At 44.1% G+C, this 26048-nt stretch overlaps 1 protein-coding gene across 9 annotated transcripts in view; it reads right to left on the reverse strand.

Moving 5' to 3' along the window:
* LOC133479435 (histone-lysine N-methyltransferase ASH1L-like) overlaps positions 1-26048 on the reverse strand; it is a 31463-nt gene that overhangs the window by 5085 nt on the left and 330 nt on the right. For 2 of the 9 annotated variants that reach the window (XR_009788941.1, XM_061776435.1), the window contains exons 2-14: positions 25771-25918; positions 17816-18583; positions 12422-16145; positions 9044-9350; positions 8689-8865; positions 6875-6969; positions 6707-6780; positions 5108-5153; positions 4985-5025; positions 4839-4909; positions 4572-4747; positions 1856-1950; positions 1594-1752 (exon numbers count right to left, since the gene is read on the reverse strand). Coding sequence is in view for 5 of the 9 variants with exons in the window: in XM_061776435.1 (XP_061632419.1) it covers positions 1612-1752; positions 1856-1950; positions 4572-4747; positions 4839-4909; positions 4985-5025; positions 5108-5153; positions 6707-6780; positions 6875-6969; positions 8689-8865; positions 9044-9350; positions 12422-16145; positions 17816-18430 (5562 nt within the window). In the remaining 4 variants the exon portion in view is untranslated. Of the gene's footprint in view, positions 1-1589; positions 1753-1855; positions 1951-4534; positions 4748-4838; positions 4910-4984; positions 5026-5107; positions 5154-6706; positions 6781-6874; positions 6970-8688; positions 8947-9043; positions 9351-12421; positions 16146-17815; positions 18584-25770; positions 25919-26048 lie in introns of those variants that run through there. The other 7 variants (XM_061776438.1, XR_009788943.1, XR_009788942.1 and 4 more) reach the window with 7 other exon arrangements.

Consider the following 26048-nt stretch of genomic DNA (forward strand, 5'->3'; position numbering starts at 1 on the left):
AGACAATGTGATTTTTTTCTTCTTCTCATTTTGTCTCTCGTAGGTAAGGTATACCTATGATGAAATTTACAGGCCTCTCTCATCTTTTTAAGTGGGTGAACTTGCACAATTGGTGGCTGACTAAATACCTTTTTGCTCCCCTCTATGCCAGGTTGGACACAAAAGTAAGGAGAAAAGGATCCGTACAGGTTGGACAGAGGGATAGTGATTGAAAGGATGTGCAGCAGGTTAGGGTGATAAAGGATAGAGATGGAAATGTGTTGACTGGTGCAAGTAGTGTGCTAAATAGATGGAAAGAATACTTTGAGGAATTGACAAATAAGAAAAATGAGATAAGGAAGAGTAGAAGATGCACGTGTGGTGGACTAGGAAGTGGCAATGATTAGTAAGGGGGAAGTTAGAAAGGCACTAAAGAGGATGGAAATTGCAAATGCAGTTTGTAACGATAACATAGCTGTGGAGGTATGGAAGCATCTAGGAGAGGTGGCTGTGGAGTTTTTGATCAGCTCTTTCAACCGAATTTTAGCGGGTGAGAAGATGCCTGTGGAATGGAGGAAAAGTGTGCTGGTGCCCATTTTTAAGCACAAGGGTGATGTGCAGAGTTGTAGGAACTATAGAAGAATAAAGCCGATGAGCCACACAATGAAGTTATGGGAAAGAGTAGTGGAGGCTAGATTCAGGACAGAAGTGAGTATTTGCGAGCAACAGTATGGTAAAGTCAGAAGGAGCTACATTGTGTGTTTGTAGATCTAGAGAAAGCCTAATGACAGAGTACCCATTTTCACTGACCACACCCAAGCCTGATTATCAGACTCTGTAACAGATAAAAAAAAAAATCTTTTAAGGTTTGAAAAATCCTTACGTGTACCAGGCCTATGGGCAGTTTAGAGTCTTCAATGACCCTAACATGCATGTTTTTGGAATGTTTGAGGAAGCTGGAGTATGTGGAGGAAACCCACGCAAGCATGGGGACGGATGTGATTTAAACCAAGATCTTCTTGACTGGAGTCTTGCCACATGCTTTGGCAAGACCAGATATTTTTGATTGTTTTTTGCAAAAGTTGCCAGAAAAGGCTGGCATGGCATACAGTATGAACAGTTTTAAAGTTCCACATACAGTATCAGTAAGGTTTAGCGCAAAAGAGGAATTCCACATTGAGCCAAAGCATACAGTATATCCAAATCAACAAACGAATGACTTTGCCAGGAGAAAATTCTAGTTTTGGAATGTCCAAGCCAGAGCACAGATCTAAATCCAACTGCGGGGTGATTACAAGGTTTTCAACTTTGTACCAAGTCCAAAATGACTGAATGTCGTCATTAAAGCAAAACGTGCTTCAACATATCATAGTATCAGGTGTAAAAGTATCATAGGCTGATTGCATAAATGTGCCACAAAACATTTACGCAATCAGCCTATGATACTTTTACACCCCCTCTAAACTGAGTTATTTCCTTCAATTGAATTCTACGTTATAGTTTTTTGAAAAGGTTTTTGAAAAGATTTTTTTTTGTACCTACTACTTTCACAAGGCCGTGTTGATTTTGTACAACCACTACAACGTTTCCCATTACGTCTCCCGCTCCACTTGCCTTTATGCGTGTGTTAGCTTATGAATGCTGCAGGGTCAAAAGTAAATCGTTCAGCCGCTTTCTCCTCTGCTCTCTGCTGCATTCTCCCACTTTGCCTTCCTCGCCCTCCTCCTCCTCATCATCTTCATCATCTTCTTCTCTGTTCTGGCTCTCTGTGGGCTGCAATGAACAAGACCACTTGGATAAACAACTACGACTCATGGATACAAATTGGAAAATTGATCGTATAAATCATCTACTTTGCATGTGTGTATTCACTTACGCGGGGGCTCGCGGTGAGCGAGTGGGGGGTGTCGTGACCGCCCGGGTGGGGGTCACTGCTGGAAATAGTCACCTCCACCACCCCCACTGGTATATCTGGTAAAAGAATAGAGAGAAGTAGTACAGTATTTTAGTCCAGGCGATCCAGGAAGGAAGGAATTTTGATGACATAAGACTGGACAGAAGATTAGGTACACCTTACAGCTAATGCTCTGTTGTGATTGACACTGTCAGAGAGGTATTAATTTATGTGTTTATTATTGTGGTTGTACTTTGAAGTGTCGCAAAACTGCACCGCATCATACTGAGAGCTGCCTCTAATACTTTGATTGCCATTTCCAACAAAGTTTAAGGACTGTTGGACTGTGTGTTCAATGTAAACAATGCACCAGGCGATTTATTGGGGCATGGCATCAATTAAATAATTCCTCAAAAGGAGGGAAATTGCTAGAACAACTTTGTCTCACCATTCTGTGTGGATGCCATTTATACAGAACAGCGACATGGGAAAAGCTAGAAAATGGCAGTCACAGACAGTGTGAAAGAGGCTTTTGAAACAATAGAGCTCTTGTATTAAATATCATTCTATTGAAGTGGTGTACCTAAACTTGTCATCCTTATTTGCTCTTCATTGCAAGCTCTCGCAGGGAGACTTTGGTGCAAAACTTGGGGAAAGCCCGCCGGCTCGCTTCTTCACAGCGGATGACAGAGACGGAGAGAGTTTTCTGCGCGCTTAAGCATTCTGTGGTTGGAAAAGCACTTAAGTTTGTGCTGCAGCCCGTGATGTAGAGAGCCAACAATGAGGATGGTGGGCTGTGAGAGCAGCACACGAGCATGCTTTTAAAGGAAAAGACACAGGACATCCACATCTCAAGAACCCTATCCTATACGCATAGTACCAGGCAAAAGTTTGGACACACTTTCTCATTAATAGCATGCGAAAGTGTCCAAATCCTGTATAGAACCTCCATCATCATAAGGGACGTCATGCAAGACCGTAGAGTTTTTGTAGTGTCAACACAAAAGGGCACCCGTTTTGGTAGAGGGAAAATCTGATGATAACGATATGACCAAAACTGTCACTGTGATGTATTGATGATAATAGTAGACGTAAAAAATCAGTAAAAAAATGGCTAAAGTGGCAATAAATCCTAATAAAGTCAGCTATATTTAGTCTTTATGTGACAAGACTCCCCTCCCAGGCTTTACGGCATAATCCTCCATCTGCACGTAACCAAGTCACATCGTCAGTTAATGGTGAGTACGCAATTTAAGATTTTTAAGTTTTATGACATAGCGGTTATCTTCTTTTTCCACTTGTATGACAGTTAAAACGCATGATGCAAGCCTTCAACAAGCCTCCCTTCCTGATTAATTATCAAAGGGTGAGTAGTTTTATTTGATTCCCCTTTTATTTAGTTTATTTGAGGGCTAGGCGATTAATCGATTTTCCACAATCGTTTACAAAAGCAGTCAGTGTTGCCAGTTTAGCTATATGGTCACTAAATTTAGCAAATTTTCCAACCCCTTTTGTGACTGTTTATCATAAAAGCGACTTGCGACTTTAATTCTCACAAAATAACAGACAACATGAGCGCAATGGGTTTCGCATTGTTTAGTATATGATAAGAAAGGAGCCCAGTGGAAGGCAGTCAGACTCAAAAGAGCTGAACTTTGCCAATGACATAGTTAGACCATTTATTGTGATTTAGCGAGATCTTGGAACCGTTTGACCCAAAGGATGTTCTTCCGAGCAGCATTTTGCGGAGGCCGCCTTGCCTCACCTGTACAACTCTACATAAGAAAAGACCACCAGAGAGCTGGAAGGGGTGCGACGTAACTCTTTCTCTTGCAAATGGACTAGCTGAGCCCTGCAGTTTGATGGTTCATTTTTTTATGTTAAATTGCAAATTTATTAGGGATCGTTTATAAATACCCTTTGACTCAAGGGACATTTGTTTCAAGAGGAACCACTTTCCTTATCTGTAAAGAAAAACAATATGTATTTCTATTTCTGTGGAAGTTGGTGCAAGTTAATGATCGGAAAAAAAGCAAAGTGGAAGAAATTGATTAAAATCGGAAATTTGATTTTTGGGGGAAAACATTTTGAGATTTTATTTGAAGGCCATATCGCCCAGCCTAGTTTATTTATAAGGTTATAAGGTATCCATCCATCCATCCATTTTCTGAGCCGCTTCTCCTCACTAGGGTCGCGGGCGTGCTGGAGCCTATCCCAGCTGTCATCGGGCAGGAGGCGGGGTACACCCTGAACTGGTTGCCAGCCAATCGCAGGGCACATAGAAACTAACAACCATTCGCACTCACAGTCATGCCTACGGGCAATTTAGAGTCTCCAATTAATGCATGTTTTTGGGATGTGGGAGGAAACCGGAGTGCCCGGAGAAAACCCACGCAGGCACGGGGAGAACATGCAAACTCCACACAGGCGGGGACGGGGATTGAACCCCGCACCTCAGAACTGTGAGGCTGACGCTCTAACCAGTCGGCCACCGTGCCGCTTATAAGGTATCTTTTACCATTATTTCCTATTGGAAAATTTGTTTTGACCTATGAACAAATTGGTCGGCTAGTGTCCCTGAACAACCTGTGTTCCACCGTTAAGGTTCCACTGTATATCTAAATGTAGAAAGGAAGCATGTACTGAGCGTGTGACACCTACAGAAACAAAAACTAACACACACACTTGCTTCATGGACCTGACTTGATGTGGCTATCGTCCCCACTGGCTCCATCCCCGCACACGACACGCCAGTCCCTCTCCTCCGCCTCGCTGTCCCCCTCTCGCCTCCCCTCCATCCTCAGTCGGATCTGTCGCTCCCTCACCAGTTCCCAGTTCCGCACCAGGAACACGCGATGTGTCACCACGAAGCTCCTGACCCACATTGCAACACATCAGCCATGAGTGAGTAACATGGCATCAGATAGCTCTTGCCGAAATGCGGGTTGCTGTTTGATTCCCGTACCGCTCACTGTTGCTCAAAGGGTCCATGTCGAGGTGAGGAAAGAGGCTGGCCAAGTCACTCGAGCTCTCCTCCTGAGTGAGGAAAAAAAGGGAAGTGTTGAGGTTGCATCCTATACACTTATGAAACAACTTGTCATTGACTCTCACCGCAGTGTGCTGGGAGGGAAATGTCCTCTCCTTCAGTCGGCCTGTGTGTGACACGTTCACAGTGAAATTTTATTTGAGTGCATTCATTTGAAAACACACAGTACATAGTTCTCCAGTACTCACAGTAGCGCCGTTTCCTCTTCAGCGGGAAGGCAGGTTGCCTCTGAAGCTATTGGGGAAATAACATGATTCAAAATTGAAGTTGCAGCAGAAGTTGTGACTGCTGAGGTGCAGTCACGATAAAAGACATGAATTGTTGACCTCACAGCATATACAGGCTGGACTCCGTTCATGACAGAATTCCATTCCTATGGGCGTGTAACCCAAATGTGGACATAAGTCGGGAACACGCCATACTCTTACATTAACCTATGCTAACGCAGTGGTTTATAAAAACTTTATCCATTCATTTTCTATACCACATTACTCACTAGGATCGTGGGTGACTTGGAGCCTATACCCGCTGACTTTAGCCAAAAGCGGGGCACATGCAGACTGGTTGCTAGCCAATCACAGGGCACAAATAGCAAAACAACAATTTACACTCACATTCGCACCCATGGACAACGTATTGTCTTCAGTTAACCTAATATGGATCTTTTTGGAGTGCAGGAGGAAGCCGGTGTACCCAGAGAAAACCCGCTGGGAGAAAATGAAAACTCCACACAGGAATGCCGGATTGGAAACCCCAACCTCAGAACTATGAGCCGAATGTGCTAACCACTCATCAATCAGATATGAAAACAAGCAAATGAAAAACTGTAAGTACGGTGGTATGGTAACTGAGAGTACAAAAGAGTTGTGCACCATTCATAACCTCAAAAGTGTGTATGTCTGGACCGTCAACCTGGCAATCCCCAGATACCATGTGAATATGGTCCCTGTGATATTTAGAAACTGAAATGTTAGGACGGAGAAAAGTAATAGCTCACCCACTCCGAATGACCCTCACGTTTGTTCTTTGATCGAGTTTAAATCCATTGAGTAATGACAACACCATTTCGTGACATTAAAATGTCAGACAGAAATAACCAGAAACTGCAGTCTTCTCTGGCGCAAATGTTGGAAAAAAATCAGTCACAGAGCGGGAATTCCAAATAAATGAATTGAGCACTATAAAAGCTGCTTAATCAATCACACAAATTGTGTCTCTGATCTCACCTTTCATATTATTCCAGAAAGAAAGAGTGAGTGTTAGGACTAAGAAATGTTTTATAACTCACCACATTTTGTTGTTTGTGTCAAGTTGGAATCCGATGGGAAATGACAACGATATTATTACCAGCAATCCCAGTTTTGAGCAAAAATAACCACAAACCGCAATCCTATCGGAAATGATGAGCAAGGCCTACCAATTGCATCACGGTATAACACGGCCTTTGATTTTGCAGAAAAATTCCAATATTTTGGTTCTTATCACATAGAAAAGTAATCATTTTGTTCTTTAAATCAGTTTGAATCTGTTGACAAACGATAAGGCTATTACCCACCATTAAAGAAATAAGAAACATTGTAAACACGGAAGAAATAAAGAACTTACGGTATTTCCTGTCATATCATGTGTAATTGTGTGTTGGTACAACAAATAAATTCCTTGAACAGACGACTATAACACTGCTTAATACATCACAGCGTATCATAGTTATCCCCAGATGCACAATGAAACGCCCTGCCAAGCTGAGGATTTAAATTTGCTTCAGTGTGCTGGAGTTGCGTTTGTACCTGGTTGTGCTGCCAAAGCCACATGACATCATAGGGTAACTGGAAATGTATTCTCTTCATCCTCAAGTACTTCCCTGTAGGAGACGAGCATGAGCGTTTGAATGAATCCGCATGCTGACACTGAACCCCAATCACCTCATCTTCTCCTCCACTCTTGTCTCGACTCACCAACATGGATGGGTGCTGGTAAAAGGCTGTATTCCCGCTCACCTGGTTGGTACTCTGCGCTCGCTCTGGAGAAGAGCTGCGACTGGGAGGGGGGACTGAAAACAAAAGTTGAACAAATGAACACAATTAGAGCATTGCGGAACCTCCAAAGGGCTCGACCAGTTCGGAATTTGACCAAAATCTGCAAAATGATGCTGCTAAACTTGCAGAAAACCGAACGACAAGAACTCGGTTTAGTGCAGTGATGTCAAACATACGGCCTGCGGGCCAGAACCGGGACATCAGGGGGTCCAATCCGGTCCGTGGGGATGGAGAACACAGTCACAGCTATTTTTCAATAAAAGTAACTTTTGTTGCTAATTTTGTCCATTGGAGGGTGCACTGACAACACTTAAATGACATTGATGCACTTGTGAAGGCCAAACAATGCAAAGTTTCAGGAGCACCCTAATATAAAATGGTGTGCCATGTTCACACTGTGAAAATAAATACCTCCTGTAGCAATGTTTTAAGACATTGAATATTACAAAATTTCAGTCAAAAGCTTCACTTCAAAAGAGTTTGGTTTGTCGGAACTGCCACAACTTAAATTTTGATGTATACATTTACAAAGGATGCATAACTGAATGGTGCACGCTCATTGATTCATAATACTGTTGAAATAATCTTTGTTTAAAAATTTCAAACTGCTCATTTGATTTGCAACAAAATTTGCAACAAGATAATAATGAATAAATGTGAATATTTTCCGAAAGCACTTGTAATTATTTGCACCAAAACAATGAGGAACATTTTGAAGTGCTGTTATTTATGGTTTTGAAGCCACAAATATTGTGGTCCGGCCCGCTTAACATCTAATTAAGGTAAATGTGGTCTGCAAACTAAAATGAGTTTGACACCCCTGGTTTAGTGAGTATCAAAAGATTAACTTGTAAGTTTCTTTGGCTCTTTTTCCCTGTTAAAGGTAAGGTAGTGTTTTGTTATCTTTGCATTTTACAGTTGTTAACTTATTTTTACACTTGTTTGACTTAAATGAAATTGGATACTTTCCCGCAGCACAATTGATGGTCTCTCACAGCACAGTGGTTGGGAATCGATGCCCTAATTCAATCATGCATGTAAATGGACCGATAGCACTGGGTTACAAAAAAATCTTTTGTAAGTTTATTCAACTGATTTAGGAAAAATTTGCATCGCTGAATTTGAGAATGACATCAGTTTCTCTTGTTCAGGTCAGGCTTTGATGCCAAGTTGTTGACAGTTTATTAATCAAATGTTATAAACTTTGCTTGCTGTAAATTGAATAGTAGACGATGGTAAAAGTAAGTACCTGTAAATTGAATGTTCCGTCATTGTTCAAAATTCAGGGCATGAACCTCTGTTTATTGAACCTACCTAAAATACCTGTACATGTAAAAAATAAATCAATCAATAAATACCTTGGCCATAGTTCAAAAAGTTGACCTGAGTGAGCAACATCAATGTGATATTTGGTTTAAGCACATCAAAAGCTAACTAAATCAGCTAAAAACTCTTAGACAATAAATTTGTCATTAAAATCGAAATTGGTAACTTGGGCCTGCAGTCTGACTCCATCCAGCCTGAATCTAAGAGTGATTAACTTTACACATGCATGACAGTTAACATTGCTACTTAAACTTTGCCTGTATAACTAAAGGTTTCCTTATGGTGAGCGTTAGACCCTGGAATGGATATTTCTTACAGTATGTGCACAAGCATCACAGAACCAATTGTGTTGAATCATACAAGTTCCCCTGTATAAAGGTCATAAAAGAAATGAGCTGTGGGCTTACTCTATCGTTTTGTAATCATCAGAGTAAAGACCGGCCCTCAAAAACGTCTTCCTGGCAGGACCGTCTTCGCTCCTGTCTCTTTGGACATCGGCTGGTTGGGATGCGGGCTGCTCGGCGGCCGATTGGCCGAAACGTTCGCCGGGCGTGTCGCAGGACAACAGCTCGTCCTCGGCGACACTAAAGGGAAAGCATGAAGCGAGAGATAGAGCGACAGGGAGGAAAAAAGAGAAAGAAGAGGCACTGGTTTAGCACACAGTGCTGAAATGTGGCCGGTTAATATGGGAGTATGTTACATACACAGCAATGAGAGGCTGAATTGTGAGAGAAAAGGTGTTTGGGAGTGGGTAGTGCTTACCTCTGATGGCAGGGAGAGGCGTCATGTTTTCTCTTCCGTCCTCGCTTCCTCTTGGCCTGCAGCTCCGAATCTGTCGCCTGCGGCACCGAGCCGACACCCGCCACATCTTGGTCCAACCCCACTCTCCAGCCTACGTTATTATTGCTGCGCCCTCGCAGAAGGTCGGGTGACGACACAGAGGAAGGCAAAGTGGAGGGCAGAGGGCGTTTCCTGGGTCGACCGGGTCGTCTTTTGTTTTTCCCATCAGCGGCGTGTGTCTTTGTCACACCTTTGAGCTGCCCGCGGCTTCTTGGGTCACCTTGTAAAGCTGCAGTCAGTGTAATGGAGAATGGAGAGGAGGGGGGGGCATAATCAGTGGCAGGGAGGAAATGAGACGTGGATCAGTGATGAGGCCAGCAGGAGGTGTAAGGTAAGGCCACTCAGGCTGACTCATGCAGATGGGCCACAGATTAAATGAGTCACAGCACTTCCTCAGCCCCCGTTACTTCTGGGAAAGTGATTTATATACGCACGCACACTCACACACAAACACAAATCCAGCTCGCTTTTAATTTTCTTCATGTGTACATGCAGTAGTAAAAAGATCCACCGATGCCTTTGTGGTGAAAAACAAACGTTCCATCATCAAATATATCTGTCTATGGATTAATTCACCTTTGCCAATTCTGTTTTCAACCCTCGTAACAAAACAAAAAAACGCAAGTTTATTAAAGTAGATTAATCAGATCTCAGACGTCAAAACTGAAACTCTATATTGCAAATGAATTGGATTGGGTAGTAGTAATAGTTTTGGTTTCTCTTTTCTGTAATGTGCAATCTATTTCTACGCATACAATAAGTACATGTAAAAATAATAAATGTAATGATGTTTTCTTTTGCATGTTATTTATATTACATATTTATATTTCCTATTTCCACAGTTGCTGGTGAAACGATGCAAATTTCCCCATTGTGGGACTAAAAAAGGTTATCTTATATTACACATTTTTATTAATAATAATAATATACTTGTCCCTTCGTGACACTTTTGTAAGAAGCATGGTAAGAAGTGTAGCTTTTTCGCTACCATGGAGGCGATGTTCAGTGACTTCGAATGCATTGACACTGGACGCAAAGAACTTTCGCCTCCGCGGCTTGGCAGCCAGGGGCTGTAGTAAAATAGCGTGCACCAAGCAGCTGTTCAATGTGGGCGCTGTATTTCCCCCCCCCAATATCCGGAACAATCAATGTTACGGCCGTAACGAGTCAACGTTCTGTGATTTCTGAAACAAAATTCAGACGTTCAGTAACATTTGGCAGCTCTGCAGACAATACTGACATGCATATATTCTTTATCCTCTGCGAAGAACGACTAATATTATTACAGGCTACTGAATTATGACCACCGACTCCATGTATGTGCGTATGCCTGTATTATACTACTTCCAGGTGTCAAAGGCGCACAGACCATAAGGAGCAGAACAATTAACATTCTATTAAATTATGTCACTATAGTATATTTTTATCAAGTGCAAAATTTTAGAGTGAGGAAAATGTTTCCAGTCTTTTGGGAGGAGGCTGCGATGGATTAATGGCATTGCCATTCATTTCAATGGGGAAGCTGATTTGAGATACATGTGTGTTGAGCGTGGTCACAGAACAAATTCAACTTGTATCTCAAGGCACCACTGTAAAGGTCACTGCGTACATGTGCACACATTGTTTGCACAGTTGTCTAATCTGGAACATATTCCCAAAGGAACGCACAGACCGCGTGTGCGTGCTGTCTCTCCAAATACACGTGCATTTAGTTTTGATGTCCGTGTTCTCTCCTAAACATGTTCCACTCAGACGTTCCGTCTTAGCAACCCCACACTGACCTGCTAATCCTTCATCAATCATTGCAGAGCTCCTCTTTCCTCTTTCTTGCCATCTTTCCACAGCCTCGGACAAGGCCGACTACTTTTTTCTTATTGAATCTGTCCAAGTCAAATACGCCCCGTCGGCCGCCGGCCCGTTCTTAAATAGCCAATATTGTGGTTAACTAATGACTGTGCTCTCTGGGTAGCCTTGGGCTCAAACATCATGCGGTTTGGGACAGCCCCGAGGAAGATTTGCTGGCTGGATCTCATCAAGACACTGCTCTTATGCCATAATATTTTTTGAAAAAAAAAATTCCAATAGAAAGCGGTTGCCGAGTGGTTATGTGTGTGTAAAACACATCCGCTGCTCAGCAGAAGGAGGCTATAAAAAGACAAGTCTGATCTCGTCTCAATCGGTCTCCAGGCTTTAATGTGTGCCTAAAAAAAAATCTGGAAAAAAGCAACGTCACATTTTTTTTTGTTAAACTATGCAGGAACAAAATCTAAATCTACAGTATATCACAGAGCAAATAAAAATAAACTAACTCAAAGGCCTAATCTATCACTCATATGATTCCCATGGGATATTCGGATAATTTCCTAGATCTAGATTTTCCTAGATCCTAGCAATTACTTTTTGTAATAGTATGGGCGGAGCCATGGTAAGGGTCAACGAATGCAACACACTAGATATACATGCCATACACATGATGTGAGAGAAAAAAAGCCCCAAAACATTTAACCAACAAACAGTCATGTATAATGTATATGTTATGTATAATAAACATTTAATTGTTATGTCATATTTGTTAATAAATTTAGTATGGCCCTCGGAGAACTTAAATGGTGCCTGAATGGAAAAAGGTGCCCCACTCTTAATTCAAACACCCGCAGATAGGTTATGTTTTAATTGGCATGGGGGTTGCTTATTTTTATGTGACTTCCTGCGGACAATGTTTATATTTTCATTCATACGTAGAACTATTTCTCTAAGGATGTCCATATTAAATTATGTTAAATTAATTAAGTTAAAAATGTATAATGTTTATGCTTTTTGAGCAAAGTTTGCCACGTGAATGCACGGTCAAAAGCTGTACACTCAAACAAGATTTCAGCTAGTTCTGACCCATTTGACCGCAATTTGAATCTAACATGGAAAATACACTTGTATACTGTATGTTTTAAATGTCATCAAATCAGGTTGTAATTTCTTTTTTATCATTATGTAGGGATCTGGATAAAATTTTGATAGAAACTAGATGAACATTGTAATCGATTAATTGATCAGAAAAAATGTGCTTGATTGCGCTCGATTGAAGTTGGAGCCACATTATACGAACTCCTCCAGGCAGCATCATTTCCGACGACACTAGCATGGAAACAGGAGTCAAGAACATTTATAATTTAAGATATAATAATTTCAGGAGTTGGGTAATTGAAGGTTAATTTCTAATCAACGCCAAATGCCCATCATCTCTTATAGAAACCTCCTGATCAAGGTCACTGTTCTTTATTGATTAATTTAGCAGCATCTCACCTGCTTCTCTCCTCTCTGTCCAAGCTGGCTCGTCCGTCCTCCATGACCTCTCTCCACTTCCAGGATTCCGACTGGCCAACCCGCTCTTCAAGCCATGACCCCCTGTTGGCACGCCAACCGACGTGAACAGGTTGGTGTGCGTCGGCGACGGAGGCGTCCTGCTTGGGTGGGGTAGGTGAATGTCTTCGCTGTCGTCATCCTCCGGGTCAGAGGGAATCATCGGGCCTGTGCGTCCAGCAGAGGATCCCCAGCTGTTGTTTGGGAACCCCGCACCCTGAAGTTTGGTCCAACTCTGGCCCAGGCCGCCCCAGCCCCCTCCGAACGAAGACAAGTGAGAGGAGCCCAGCCCCACAGAGAAGAGAGATGCATGTTTTGATCTTTCTGCCAAAGATGATGATGTGGCAGCAGAGAACGAATTATTTGCATTCTCACGTAACCAGGGTGACTCTCTGGACAGCACGCCCCCCATTCCTCTTGTGCCCTTCCGCCCTCCACCTTGCCCCAAAATGAACCTTGACTTTGAAGTGGAGAAAGCCTCTCTCGCCACCACATCCTCCTGCTCCTCATGCTCATGTAACGTTGCCTCATCTTCAACGTTGCGTTGGCAGAGCCTTTGTCTGTGTTTATGTTTGTGACCACAGTCACACGAGAGGCTTGACGTGTACCCTAAGTTGAGGCTTCCTCCATTCCCTTCAATCTCCCCTCCGAGAGCGCCCTCCCTCAGCAGCCTGCTCCGCCGCCTGTGAAACCTGGCGGGGTTTAGAAGAATGTGGGTATGGTGGGGCTGTTGCGAGGCATAGTGGTGAGGAGAGGGAAGTGGGTATGAGCCGGGAAGGTGGTGGTAAAGCGTTGTGGCTGGTGGATAGCTGCTGTAGAAGCCCATGTTGTCAATGGTCTCCTGGAACTTTGATGGACAGCCACACTGCCTTCGTTCCGGCTTTCTGTTACAATGCAACGTCTGGCAGGGGTAGAGAGGCTGTGGGGAGAAGGAGGAATTAGCAGCGTAAGACGGAGGGTGAGGTGAATAGAAGCCATTCAGATTGATTTTGAAGATATTGGAGCGGTGAGAATGCGAGGAGTGGTGGCGCCTGCCCCCGTCATAAGCCTGGCCCGGCTCCGACCTGGCCCAGCCTCGCCGACCGATGTGAACTTCACTGAATTGACCGATGAGCTCTTCCAGTTCAGACAGAAACTCTGGATCCTGCATTAGCAGTTGCTGGTGTTTCTTTTTATGTTTGTTTTTCTGTCTCTTCAGTATGTTGTGACCAATGCAAGGGAAGTAATCTGAATGAGTGCACTTGTTGTGTCCAGGGCAGGGACACAGGCAACTACAGGAAGAGGGGCAGTTGTAATCCCGCCGCCTGTGCCGATGTCGGTGCCGCTCTACGGAAGTTGAGTTGCCAATCGGATTCTTGTGTCTGGTGAGAAGAGGGTCCGCAAGAGAGGAGAGTTTTGGACCCCCAAGAATCCCTCCAGACCCTTGACCCAACCTGAGCATGCCTCTAGCACCCCTCATTTCCACTCGCTCGCAGACACTGTTGTTATCGGTTCCAATCCCGCTATCACTGGGCAACGTCTCTTCACTGTGCGATTCACTCCTAGGTGAGGGGGTGGCGTCTTTCAGGTGGCCAGGTGAGCCGGGCGTGGGATGGAGTGGACCATTGGGAGAGGAGAGCTTACATGATGACTGGTGAAAGGGAAAGTGGTGCCTGCCCTGGCATGGACAACTTTTCTTCACAAAGGGGGAGAGGGAGGAGCAGGACGGGGGACGGGGTGAAGTGCAGGAGGACGACGGGGACGGGAGGGAGAACGGGGGAGGAAAAAGCAAAGTCGATGTTGGCTCTGTAACACTTCCTTCACTGTAAGGGCTCTGGGCCCCACTGGAGTGTGTAAGGGACGGGGAGGGAAATGGGTGGGCTGCAGGAGGCTGGAGCTGGTTGGACATGAAGAGAGATGTTTCAGTGGGCTGGCCAAACAAAGACGCCTGAGTGTAGCTGTGGGAATTCAGACGAGCTGTTTGGGATTTGGGCTTGCGCCCTCTCCTCTTGCCCATGTAAATGGTTCCTCTCTTGCTCACATTGATCTGAGGGCCCAGCTTTGTCCCAAAGGAGGACGACAAGTCAGAAAGCGTGGGCACAGTCGGCGGTTCAATGGACTTGTATGTTCTCTGAGAACTCTTGACACCTTTAACCCGCTTGCTCTCCTTTCCTACATTGCCAGACGTCATTACCTTGTGAAGTCTCTTCTTCTTCCTTTTCTTCATCTCATTAATCAGCCTCCTGATTTTTAGCTGCCTGTTTCCCTTTTCAGGAGGAGGAGGAGGATTTCTGTTCTTATCTGTGATGTCTGTTTGATTCAGTGGTTGTTTGCGAGGACGGCCGCGCTTCTTCGGGCTCGAGTCCAGCACAGGGCTTTTCTGAACGTCGTCACACTCCAGAAAGGCAACCTCCTCGGGGGAAAGTCTCAGAAGAGGTTCATTAAAGATTATGGTATGTGATTTGGGACGGCCCCTTTTTCGGCCTGGAGTGGAAGGGCTTGTGGAAGCAGACGGTTTCAGATCTGATATGGTGGGGTTCGGTTTCGGAGATGATGGTTTTGTTGTGGAGGAGGACGGGGAGCAAGAGGGAGGTGAGTGAATAGACAACTTTTGAGAGAAACTCTGTTGAGAATCTGCTTCCTGATTTTCCATCCTCTGAGTCCGGTGCACCAGCTTTGTCCAGCTGGGCCTTCGAGCTTTACGTTTCTTAAGCGGCCTGCTGTCCTGCTCTTGGTTGGAGGATGGTGGAGAAAGAGGGGGCAGGGTAGAATATGACGCTGGATGTTTTGGCAGCACTGTTGAATACCTGACAATTTCATTCTCTTTTGACTTAATGCTGTCAGCAGACGTTGCTTGGAGCTCAGCTTGTTTGATATGATCTCTCATGCTCCCCTCTTCAGATCTCCCTTGGTCTGCTACTTTATATGGTTTATCTAATTTACTCATGCCGCCCAAGTTAGTGTCTTCTTTTCTGTGTTTCTCTGTGTTGATCTTGTTTTTCTCAGTCTTTTTTCCAGTCTTCAGTTCATCACTACTTTTATGGTCTTTACCCTGTCGCAATTTGCCATCCTTTCCTTTGTCTTTTTTCTTCTTTATGAATTCTTCTTTTTTCTTATCACTCTTTACTCTCTCTGTTTCCAGTCCCTCTCCCTTTGCCTTTCTCTCTTTTCGTTTCTCCTTCTTTACCTTCCGCTCTTTATCTCTCTTTTTGTCATTTAAGCGCTTCAATGAAGCTTCCTGAACTTGTGCAGGAGACATATCCAGAGTAGGGGAGGATTTTGATTTAGCGGTAACAGAGGAGGAGTTACTCTTTTGCGCCACGCAAAGCTCTGTTTTAGAAGAACTTGGAGGTATGGCGTCCACAGAAGGAACAGAGCTGCTGTGTTTTGCAGTTTTGATTGATTGTGTATCTCCAAGTTTGTCTTCAGAGCATTTCCCGTTCGAAAGTCCCTTCTGTTTCTTGGTCTGCACCACACCATTGTGTTTCTTGTTGATTTCCCTTTCAGGCAGCGTTTCGGTGCACAGCCTCAAGGGGGTAGCTGATGCTTCCTGATGGGCGGTGGGTGAGCACGGTTTCAGAACTGCAGGGAGCGGCTGCTCATGGACACCTAGAGTCTTCTCTTTCTTCCCTCTCTCCGATGAACCAGCGGACGTCACCTCTGCGTTACCATCCAGTTTGAGAGGAACCTGGGAAGTGTAAATACGCATCTCTATCATGCACTGCAATGATCGGCACATCCAATACGTCTGCTGTTGACAACAGTTTAACTGACAACAGTGGTGGGGAAAGACAATAACAGAAATGCTTTTGTTTTTGTCCACCCATTAAAGTCCAGACTGAGGACAAAGTGACTCAATCAGGCAGAGAAAGGAGGGCACAGGGAGTGAGGTGACGGAAACGGGAATGGAGGGGGGTGACACAGAAAGGAGAGACACAACGCATGAGACAGGAAGAGGGTGCTACGGGGGACAGAATGGGAGTGAAAGATAAATGAGAGCAGGTAGAGAAATGAGGGGATGTAAAAATAGAAGAGTTGGACCAATATACAGTGTCGGGCAGCAAGCGAAAGCTGCGCTATTGGTCGCTATAAATTGCCACTAATACAGATGAGGAGGCCTGACATTTTGTACTTGTCCTGTAATTTTGGTAGGTGGCAGCTTGAGTGGCGTTTGTGCAGTTAAAGCAATAAGCTTTCCCTCGGGCCATCGTCAGAAGGACTGATGGACCAATGCCTGTATTGGCCAAGTGGTTGCTGTGCCGCTGTCCTATTTATAGGCCCCGTTTAGTTAAATGTGCTGCTTGCTTATAAGGATTGAGACAATCGCTCATTTGACCTTATGATGACGCACCACATTGCTAAGTGATGTGAGGACTCCTGGTGGTTAGCAACAAAAAAAAACTAAGCACAGCTACTATACATATGTGTCATTAATAATATATAGGTATAGTTTTGGATCTACCTGCAGCTATACTTCACTGTTTACTTACCTTCCATCTATTTTCTGTAGCACTTACCCTGACTAGGCCAAACTGAAATTCCCTCAGAAAAGATGAATGCTCTCAATGAGCTGAACTATAACATACAAGGAGGCTTCGGTTTTCAGCACGAGTTCCGTTCTTACGGCAGTGACTCAACCCAAATTTATAGGCACTATGGAATGCGCCGTAGTGTATCATTAGCGAGAATATAGGCCTTTGTTGATGTCATGTTCTTCTTTAGACCACAAAAAAGCGAGCTTGAGCAGCTGAGTAGTGCACTCCATTTTGATGCAAAAAAAAAGGCTAAATGTGATTAATCAACAATCGATTGACAGAATTAAAAAGATGCATTATCGATTCATCCATCCCTAATCCTATGGTATAACAAAATTATGTAACTCATCCAAACAAACTGCACATTTTGTTATTTGCTTTTAAATCAGTTGAGAAATGCCCCTGCGACTTTATACTTGCTGTGACAACAGGAGGCAGCTATTTTGACGCTAGTTTCCCAGCATTCCGACACAATACTAGTTTTAACGCCAGCAGCTGACAGAGTTGTATGTGCGTGCCCTTGTGAACAAGCAAGCATCACTCGTAGAGACGAACCGAAAGAGAATTATCACCAGTCTCTGTGGCTCCCATCAGCTTTACTGAGCTTTAATAGTGAGTTACGGAGACAACAGTTTTATTGTCCCTGCTCTTATGGCGCGGTTTTAACAGCCCTGTTTCAGTACTGATGAGACACATGAATGAACGTGTCCCAAGAATGCTGGATGTATTAATAAGCAACAGTTTGCACCTATGGTCAGTATATTGTAAATAGCAAAGATTTTGTTTGCAGTTTGTTTACGGCATTAAAACAGGTTTAACTCACCTGTTTGGCAGACTTGGTCCCTGGGTTGGCGATGGCTGAGGCTATTGTGGAAACGATAGCATTTTCTGGTGTTGAAGATTGCGCCACTGATGATGATGGTGGTGTTGATAATGACGGCAAAGTGGCAGATGCCGTTTGTTTGCATGTGGTTTGGACGCCATTCGAGCCTGAGCGGTTCTCTCTGGTCCCGTCGTCAGGGTTGGTGGCAGTTCTGGTTGGCAGCGCCCCCCCTCGGCCCTGCTGCCTCTGATAGGTTCTGATGGTGGGTTTGCAAACGTAGCTTTCCAAAATCTTGGGCGGCTTCTTGGTGCGCTTGGCTTGCACTCCGATGCGGAGTCGCACATTCCCGTCAGGGCAGCTGGTCTCCCTGCTACATATCTGAAGCTGTTGCTGCCCAGTACCCCCACAGCGCCCCTCAATGAGCAACTCCAGCACCGCCCCCTTGTCCCCTTCCCTCTTCTTCCCTCGTCTGTCTTCCTTCTTCCCCACGTCCGAATCCTCCGTCTCGAGATGCTTTCTTTTCTCTTGGTCCTGCTCAAAATCCTCAGGTGCTGGGGAGGCATCCAGAGTGGAGTCTGTCATTAGAGGGGTGCCCCCCTTCATTCTCTGGTCCATCAGAGAAGTCAGGGGGGAGGAGAAGATGGCTGAATAGTTCCCAATATACCAGTGAAAGAGTTGGAGGTGATGGTTTGAAGAAAAAACACTCCGTTGAGCTTGTTCATCCAACAAAGACGGATCTTGTCCTTTGGGCTTGAGCTGACAAAATGCCTGTTAAGACAGCAAGAGAGGAAAATAGAATCCAGTGATTAGTCACTTCAGTGAGCACAGATGCTGAGCAGCAGCAGCAACAGCAGCGGCAACGGAACGGAGAGGAAAGTCCCCTTCCAAGCGGGCAGCTGCAGAGAGGCGCTACAGTGTGAGTCCAACAGAGATGATCTCATCACACAGAAGACCCGAGGGGCTAATCAACACGGCCCAATTCCCAGAATGCCTGCACTCAACTGACTGGAAGCAAGATGTAGTCACTTTATTAAAAAAAAAAAAAAAAAAACTACGGAAAACTTAAGGCAGCGAAAAACTTTCACTTTTAAGCCCCTCAATATCAGACAACTTGCTGATTCAACCCCTAGATCCACACTGCACTCCCCCTCTCGCCGCCATCTTTGTGCCTTCTGTTCTCAGCTACTCCTTCTTCCCTTCCCGGCGCTGGGCTGTACTTTCTTTTCTCCCTGAAAAACTCCCCGTCTCATTTTTGGCAGTAAGCTTTCGCATGCATTCTCTATTAGCCCGCTCCTCTCTCTCTCTCTCTCTTTCTCTCTCTCTGTCCCTCCCTCCCTCCCTGCCTCCCTCCCTCGCTCCCTCCCTAAGTAGACCACACAGCTTAATGGTCAACTCAAACATTATATTCCTGTTAATCAAAACTATATTTCCTCCTGCAGTTCATTCTTTTCCTCCTTTTCACCTAAACCCCTCCATTCACAGTAGTCAACTATTCCCCCTCCCTTTCCCTTTCAGTCATGGTAACACCGCGTCGGGAAAAGGGGGGAAACTTATTTTTGGAAAGGAGCACAAATTCCTTCTCCTCCCATTGCTTCCTCTGAGTGAAGTAAGCTTTTCATTGACCCCATTGTAAATGGATGTCTAATGTGACATTACAGCTAGTAACGCCCTAAAACAACATTCTCCCCACCAAAACAAACTCACTCTTGGTTCAGCCCAAATTAGGACCCCAGCACGGCAAATGGATGCACCCTTCGACCGTCCTTCAAAACGTTCGCACTCGCATCAAGGCAGGCATTCATTTCACAATAAAAAACACACCTTGCAAAGCATTCTTGAGCCTCTTATGACATCCACTCAAGCGCCTCAGGAGGATTCTCGATAATGTTTTCATTTAGATAGCCCCCTAACCACTCACCCACCCACACACACGCACACATCCACAAAAACCATTTGCTCGAATCAGACGAGGGAAGCTCAAATCAACATTAGTTCCAGTAAGAGACATTACGCAAGACCTTTGGAAAGTATTTCCACCGCCAAACCCTGCAATGAAATTAGAATAAAGTACGCTGTTAAAGATCTTCATCAATGACCTTCTCATATATTTCATAAGGAGCTACAGTATTCACAGGGAATAGGGACAGAGACCTGCAGCGAATAGCGAAAAACGCAAGTAATGGCATGACCCTGTGTATGTAAAATGTTTAGAATTGCCTATATAACTAGTTTAAATTATAAATATACCACAAACTAACAAGCAACCATTTCAAACTGATATGACAAAATGGCTTACAGATTTGATTTAGATAAAAATGTACTGGCAGTATGGATGTTTCGCAGCCAATAAAAATAGAAATTGTGAAGCAATAACAAGACCTCTGTCGTATGTTAGCTCGGGTTTTTAATAGCCACTCAGCAGACCAACTCCCCACCTTTGCTAGCAACTCAAGCTAAACTTAACTCCTCCCCAACATATGAAGAGCTTACAACAGTTGAGATACATCACTTCAACATACTGTCTTGACACCAATTACTACTATTCTATTAGCCCGGGCTTTGGTGTCATCTTATGGGATCTTACGGCATTACAGAAAAAACCTAAAATACGCCAAGGGGTGTGAACAGGTGAGTTTTTTAGCGACGAATACAGTGTCACAGCTCACACCCAGACACTTACCACGCAGACTCACTGACATCACAGGCCTATCAACCAGGCCCCGCCTCTTAAAGGTACGCACATATACATAGATCACTACAATACGTACAGTATCTTCTATAAATTTTAAACTTGGAATTTGTTTTCGGTGTTGAAATATTTGTACAATGTGTTTAAAAAGTGTGTTTTAATAGGGTTTGTGTGTTTTAATTTATTTAAATTTGTTTAAAGCACGTGGGAGGGTTAAAACTAGATAGTATAAAATATCTCACGGGTATTCACCTAGTGTGGGTGGGTCTGGAACATATCCTCCGCAATAAACAGGGGTTCACTGTAGGTGAATTTGTAACTAGCATATACCGCATAGTATCTTATGCACTTATAGGTAAGCATGGCAGGTCCCCCAATTTAGGAGAAGTCCATTCTGCGTGTGTATTAACAGTCTTTTATACTCTCCGGACTCTTCCGCCCAAACATAACCCTAAATTATCCCAACATTGGACCGGCAGCTATTTCCCGTGACAGGATGATGGGTGGACCTGACACACAGAATGAGGTTGGGCTCCTCGGCAGCGCTGAGGCGACGATTAAATCATGATAATGGCCCCCGCCGTCTTTCCGGCATCCAATGGTGGCAGCGGCGTTATCATCATCAATAACTGCGAGCATCTGCCTGACAACAGCACCGGGGCGGGAGCTCAGCTGGATGTCAGGATGCAGTGTTAAAAAAGCCTCAGGCGCCCCTGGTGCCTCACCGATGCATGCAAGTTGATTACGACAAACAGAAAAAGGGCAACAACAAGAGTGCATTTCCATACCGCATTTGCCCAATTTTGTTATTCCTCGGTATTCCAATTTGTAAATGGGTCAATGGAACAAAAGTGATACTTTAAAACAGTGGTTCTCAAACTGTGGTCCTCTGCCCCCTGGGGTTCCGCGAGCCGTGGCTTATAATGCGCAAAAAAATTATTGTCGTACCATTTAAAAAAAGTGCATACCTACAGATAGGGCTTGGGGGCCAGTACCGTAAAACAAACATAATTTAAACCAATTATATTTCTCTACCCTAGCTTTGGGCCAATTAAAAGCTTTGATATGATTGTGACCTACAAGTATCATCACATAAATCTGACATCCCACATGCACACAGCATTTCTAGCGAGCTAGAATAAACATCAAATTAAATTACATTGGTCAGGGTGTACCCCGCCTCTCGCCCAGAGTCAGCTGGGATAGGCTCCAGCACGCCCACGACCCACGTGAGGATCAGCGGTTCAGAAAATGGATGGATGGATAACTTATTTCTATTAAACAGGTTCTATTAAAAATTAATGTTCTGAACCTCTTTTTCCACTACAGGTATGCAGCGTCCCTCTTGTGGTATGTGAAAGAATCACAGCCTAAGTAAAGTTCAGTTGTATTTAACTTTCAAGTTACATATATTTGCATTTAATCTTTAAGAGCAGCTTGTTTTTAAACATTTAAGTCCAATTTTGCAATTAACAGAAACCATCGATTAATCTATTATTTCACCCATCCCTATGTTTGGGGTAGATGTCTGTGTTGTAGAGATTGTCAGGGTGCACTGCAGGTGTTCATCAGTGAGGCGACTCTTGTGTGATGTTTTGTTCATTTTTATCACAAAGAAACAACTGCTCACACACATATGTGCTACCAAAGATACACACTTTCGAGCCACATGCAGCCAGAGCTCCGGAATGAGTAAACGAGTAGACTATCGTTCAGTAAGGCAAGTGTTGCAGCATAGCATTATGGCATTTGGAGTTTGTGTGTCATCAGCGCGTAACATTGCGCCGTTAAAAATATTTTGTGGTGTGTTGGGGAATTGGAGGAGGTGTTTCCCAGCATGCTTTGCTATAGTCGCAATTATCATGTTTGACCGTGTTACATGTCTCTTAATGTGTTATTTTGTACAGACGTGGAAGTTGAAGTGGTATCATTTGTAGTCATGCGCATGTAAATTATTGCTACTTTTGGTGGCGGTGAATCTGGCACCCTGATTTTCCATGCTAGTGCAATTAATGACACTTTGGTTGACAAATTATTTGCAGCCTGTCGTCACGCTGCGCTGGCTAATTTCACGCTATTCAACAAATTATTCCACAGGCCAGAGATTTGACACTATCTACAATAATGTCTCATATAGTGCTAAATATTGGACTAAAATGTAACCGGCCAAAGGCTAGTTTCCAAGTTAGGGAAGTTATAATAACAATATGGGCATAATAATTGATTGGTTCATCACTAAGAATTTGGTCGATTGCGTAGAATTTATTGTTCATTATTAATGTCTTGAAGGAATTGAAAAAATTGAGTGCACAACTTGGCTGGCTGTTCATTTCAACTAGCTACATTATTCCATTTCAGAACATTCAGGGAGATAGTCCGATCCCATTAAAATACATTCTTAAATAACAATCATTTTTTAAATTTTCTTCATAGTCGATAAAGGAAATGTAGACAATTGCCCATTCAAAACTTTGAGGGTCCAACCCCAGTGACCCCCATTTGGTTTATTATAGCCCAAGGTAACCACTTCCAGGCTAAAGTTTCAGGGGTTACAAAAGCAGGACCTTTGAGGGTACCACCCCAATAACAATTCATTTGACCCCTAAAATAAAACATTAATGTACAGGACTTCCTCAGCTTACGACTGTACAGACATACGACATTCTGAAGTTACAAACGGCAAATCATGAACTAGTTTGTGCAGTGACGGAAGAATACGTCATAATGAAGCAGAAGAAGACGGCACGGTGGACGACTGGTTAGCACATCTGCCTCACAGTTCTGAGGATTGGGGTTCAAATCCCGACCCCGTCTGTGTGGAATTTGCATGTTCTCCCCGTGCCTGCGTGGGTTTTCTCCGGGTACTCCGATTTACTCCCACATCCCAGAAACATGCGTGGTAGCTTAATTGAAGACTCTAAATTTTCCGTAGGTGTGAATGTGAGTGCGAATGGTTGTTTGTTTATATGTGCCCTGCGATTGGCTGGCGACCAGTTCAGGGTGTACCCCGCCTCTCACCCGAAGATAACTGGAATAGGCCCCAGCACGCCCGTGACACTAGTGAGAATAAGCGGTACAGAAAATGGATGGATGGATGGATGAAGCAGAAGGCACGCTCGGTTACCACCATTTTTCATATGGTTGTGTTATATTTATGGCCTAAAGGTGTTTTTCATACAAATGTTCACTGTAATTCCGACTTCCATACAAATTCGGATTACAGCCCCGCCATAACGATGGAACTCTGTCGTAAAAACTAAGCCCCTCCTATACTTCAGATGGTAACTGCACTTTCCAAAAGGTGCAATTATGTTTCCATAATTGCAAAAGTCATGTGTTAAATGTACAAAAGTGGAACCTTTAAGGTACCAACACAGTGACGAGCCACAGCAGCTTCATTAATGTACCTCATGCGGTTAATTATTGGACTTAAATGTACTTTTCTCAGAGCCAGAAGGTCAATGGTACCATAAATCTACATTCATGTAACCCCCCCATAGAGCTCTTTTATTATTATCTTCCCACATGTAACTAAGGCGGGATTTCCACTGCATGGACACCATTCTGATTTTTTGCTCTCAAGTAGCACAATTGGGATATACGTCATAGCAGCATGAGTAGAAAAAAAAACATGTGGAATCGATGATCTTTAGACCGGAATCAGGCCTCTCCTAAATGTGGATAAAAATCCGCTATGTATCTGTTTTCTGCTAAAGTGAGTGCAGCATATTAGAAGTGAAACAATTAATCAATTAATCAAAAACAAATCGGTCATCAAATTAATCGACAACTGATAGGCTCCGGCACGCCCGCGACCCTAATGAGGAGAAGCGGCTCAGAAAATGGATGGATGGATATTTTGATCATTAATTTATCATTTGGGTGTCATTGTTTTACTTAAAATTGTCCACATCCACTGATTTCAGCCTCTCATGAGAGAACATTGTCTGATTTCTGTAGTCCTGCTTGAAAGCAGACTGATTTTCTGTCTTTTAATCAAAATAAGACATTTGCAAACCAAGTACTGATATTTGATAATGCGATTATTTCTTACAATTGTGATGCAAATAATTAGTTTTTGTCCAAAATATTTCCAAAACACTCGCTTTTTTTTTTTTTTTTTTTACCCGTTTCACTATAAATATAACACTTGTTAGAATAATAACTTGTCATTACTGACATTTTAACATTCAACTGCATGTTTTCCTAACACTCTTGCCACACGTTTCACTTGGAAATGTAGCCTGTAACACAAGGCATTCCAGGTATGCGGCGTCTCAGTCGACCGTGGAACAGTGCCTGCTGGAACAAACGGACCGAGATGACCAGATGATGCTTTTAATTATATTGCAAAATCGATCAAGAAGGTGGCGGCATAGGTGGTGTATGCGGCGGAGTAGCTGAGTACGTCATCACAGCATGTGACCAAAACGGACCAATTATGAGAGATCATCTCCGCGGCATTCTGCGCGCGGTAAAAATGTATGCTGTGTGCATAGGGGCAGCGCAGCCCAATGCGTCAGTCACGTGATGCAATGCGGGTGCTGTCGCCCGCGCGAGCGCGGGAGTATGAAGAGGCCTTTCGTCATTGCGACTCCTTCTGATGTGTGCGACTTGGCCACCGGGGGCAGTATAATAAAGTCCATCCATCCATTTTCTGTACCGCTTATCCTCACTAGGGTCGTGGGCATTCTGGAGCACATCCCGGCTATCTTCGGCCGAAAGGCGGGGTACACCCTGAACGGGTCGCCAGCCAATCGCAGGGCACATATAAACAAACAACCATTCGCACTCACATTCACACCTACGGGAAATTTAGAGTCTTCAATCAACGCCTGCTTTTGGGATGTGGGAGGAAACCGGAGTACCCGGAGAAAACCATCTCATGTTTGTGCTCACAAGTCAGAGCAAAAATTCGGTCAGACAACGGCTCGCATCCCGAAAAAAAACTCCTAAGTCGGGTCACTCGTACCGCATGAAGGCACCGCTGTACGGTATACTGTATGTCAGGTTGGTAAAGTGGTATCAGTGTCGTAGTATCAAAGCATTTTTTTCCGAGTATGAGTCCAGTACAGACATACAGTATAATACTGGTTTTGGTATTGATGCTCCTTACTAAAAACTGATGTGGAGCCTGTTTTTGTTCCCGTGCCTCAGTTTGGGAACCACATAGCTGAGCCACTGTATCAATGAAGGTACCATCCTCCACTTGTTGTCTGAGTGTTACACACACAATAGTGTATCCTTGTGAGTGTGTCAGGCGTACATTGTGTACCCAGATGGCAGCTGCGTAGGCTCGCTGACATTTCCACTGGCGCTACCTCCAGTGTGGCCAGCGGGTGTGTTGCAGCACTATCCTGTCAGTTGTCACCGCAGAGCGTCCACGCACGAAAATCACAACACATCACGCCTGACTGCAACACAGCAACAACAACAACAACAATAAAAACAACAACACACACAGACATACGCACGCACACGCACGGACGCACGCACACGGCTACGCTGCGTGGCGCTAACAGGCCCACGCAGCGTAGCCGTGAC

Source organism: Phyllopteryx taeniolatus, chromosome 6 (genome assembly GCF_024500385.1).
Source record: "Phyllopteryx taeniolatus isolate TA_2022b chromosome 6, UOR_Ptae_1.2, whole genome shotgun sequence".
Lineage (NCBI taxonomy): Eukaryota > Metazoa > Chordata > Actinopteri > Syngnathiformes > Syngnathidae > Phyllopteryx > Phyllopteryx taeniolatus.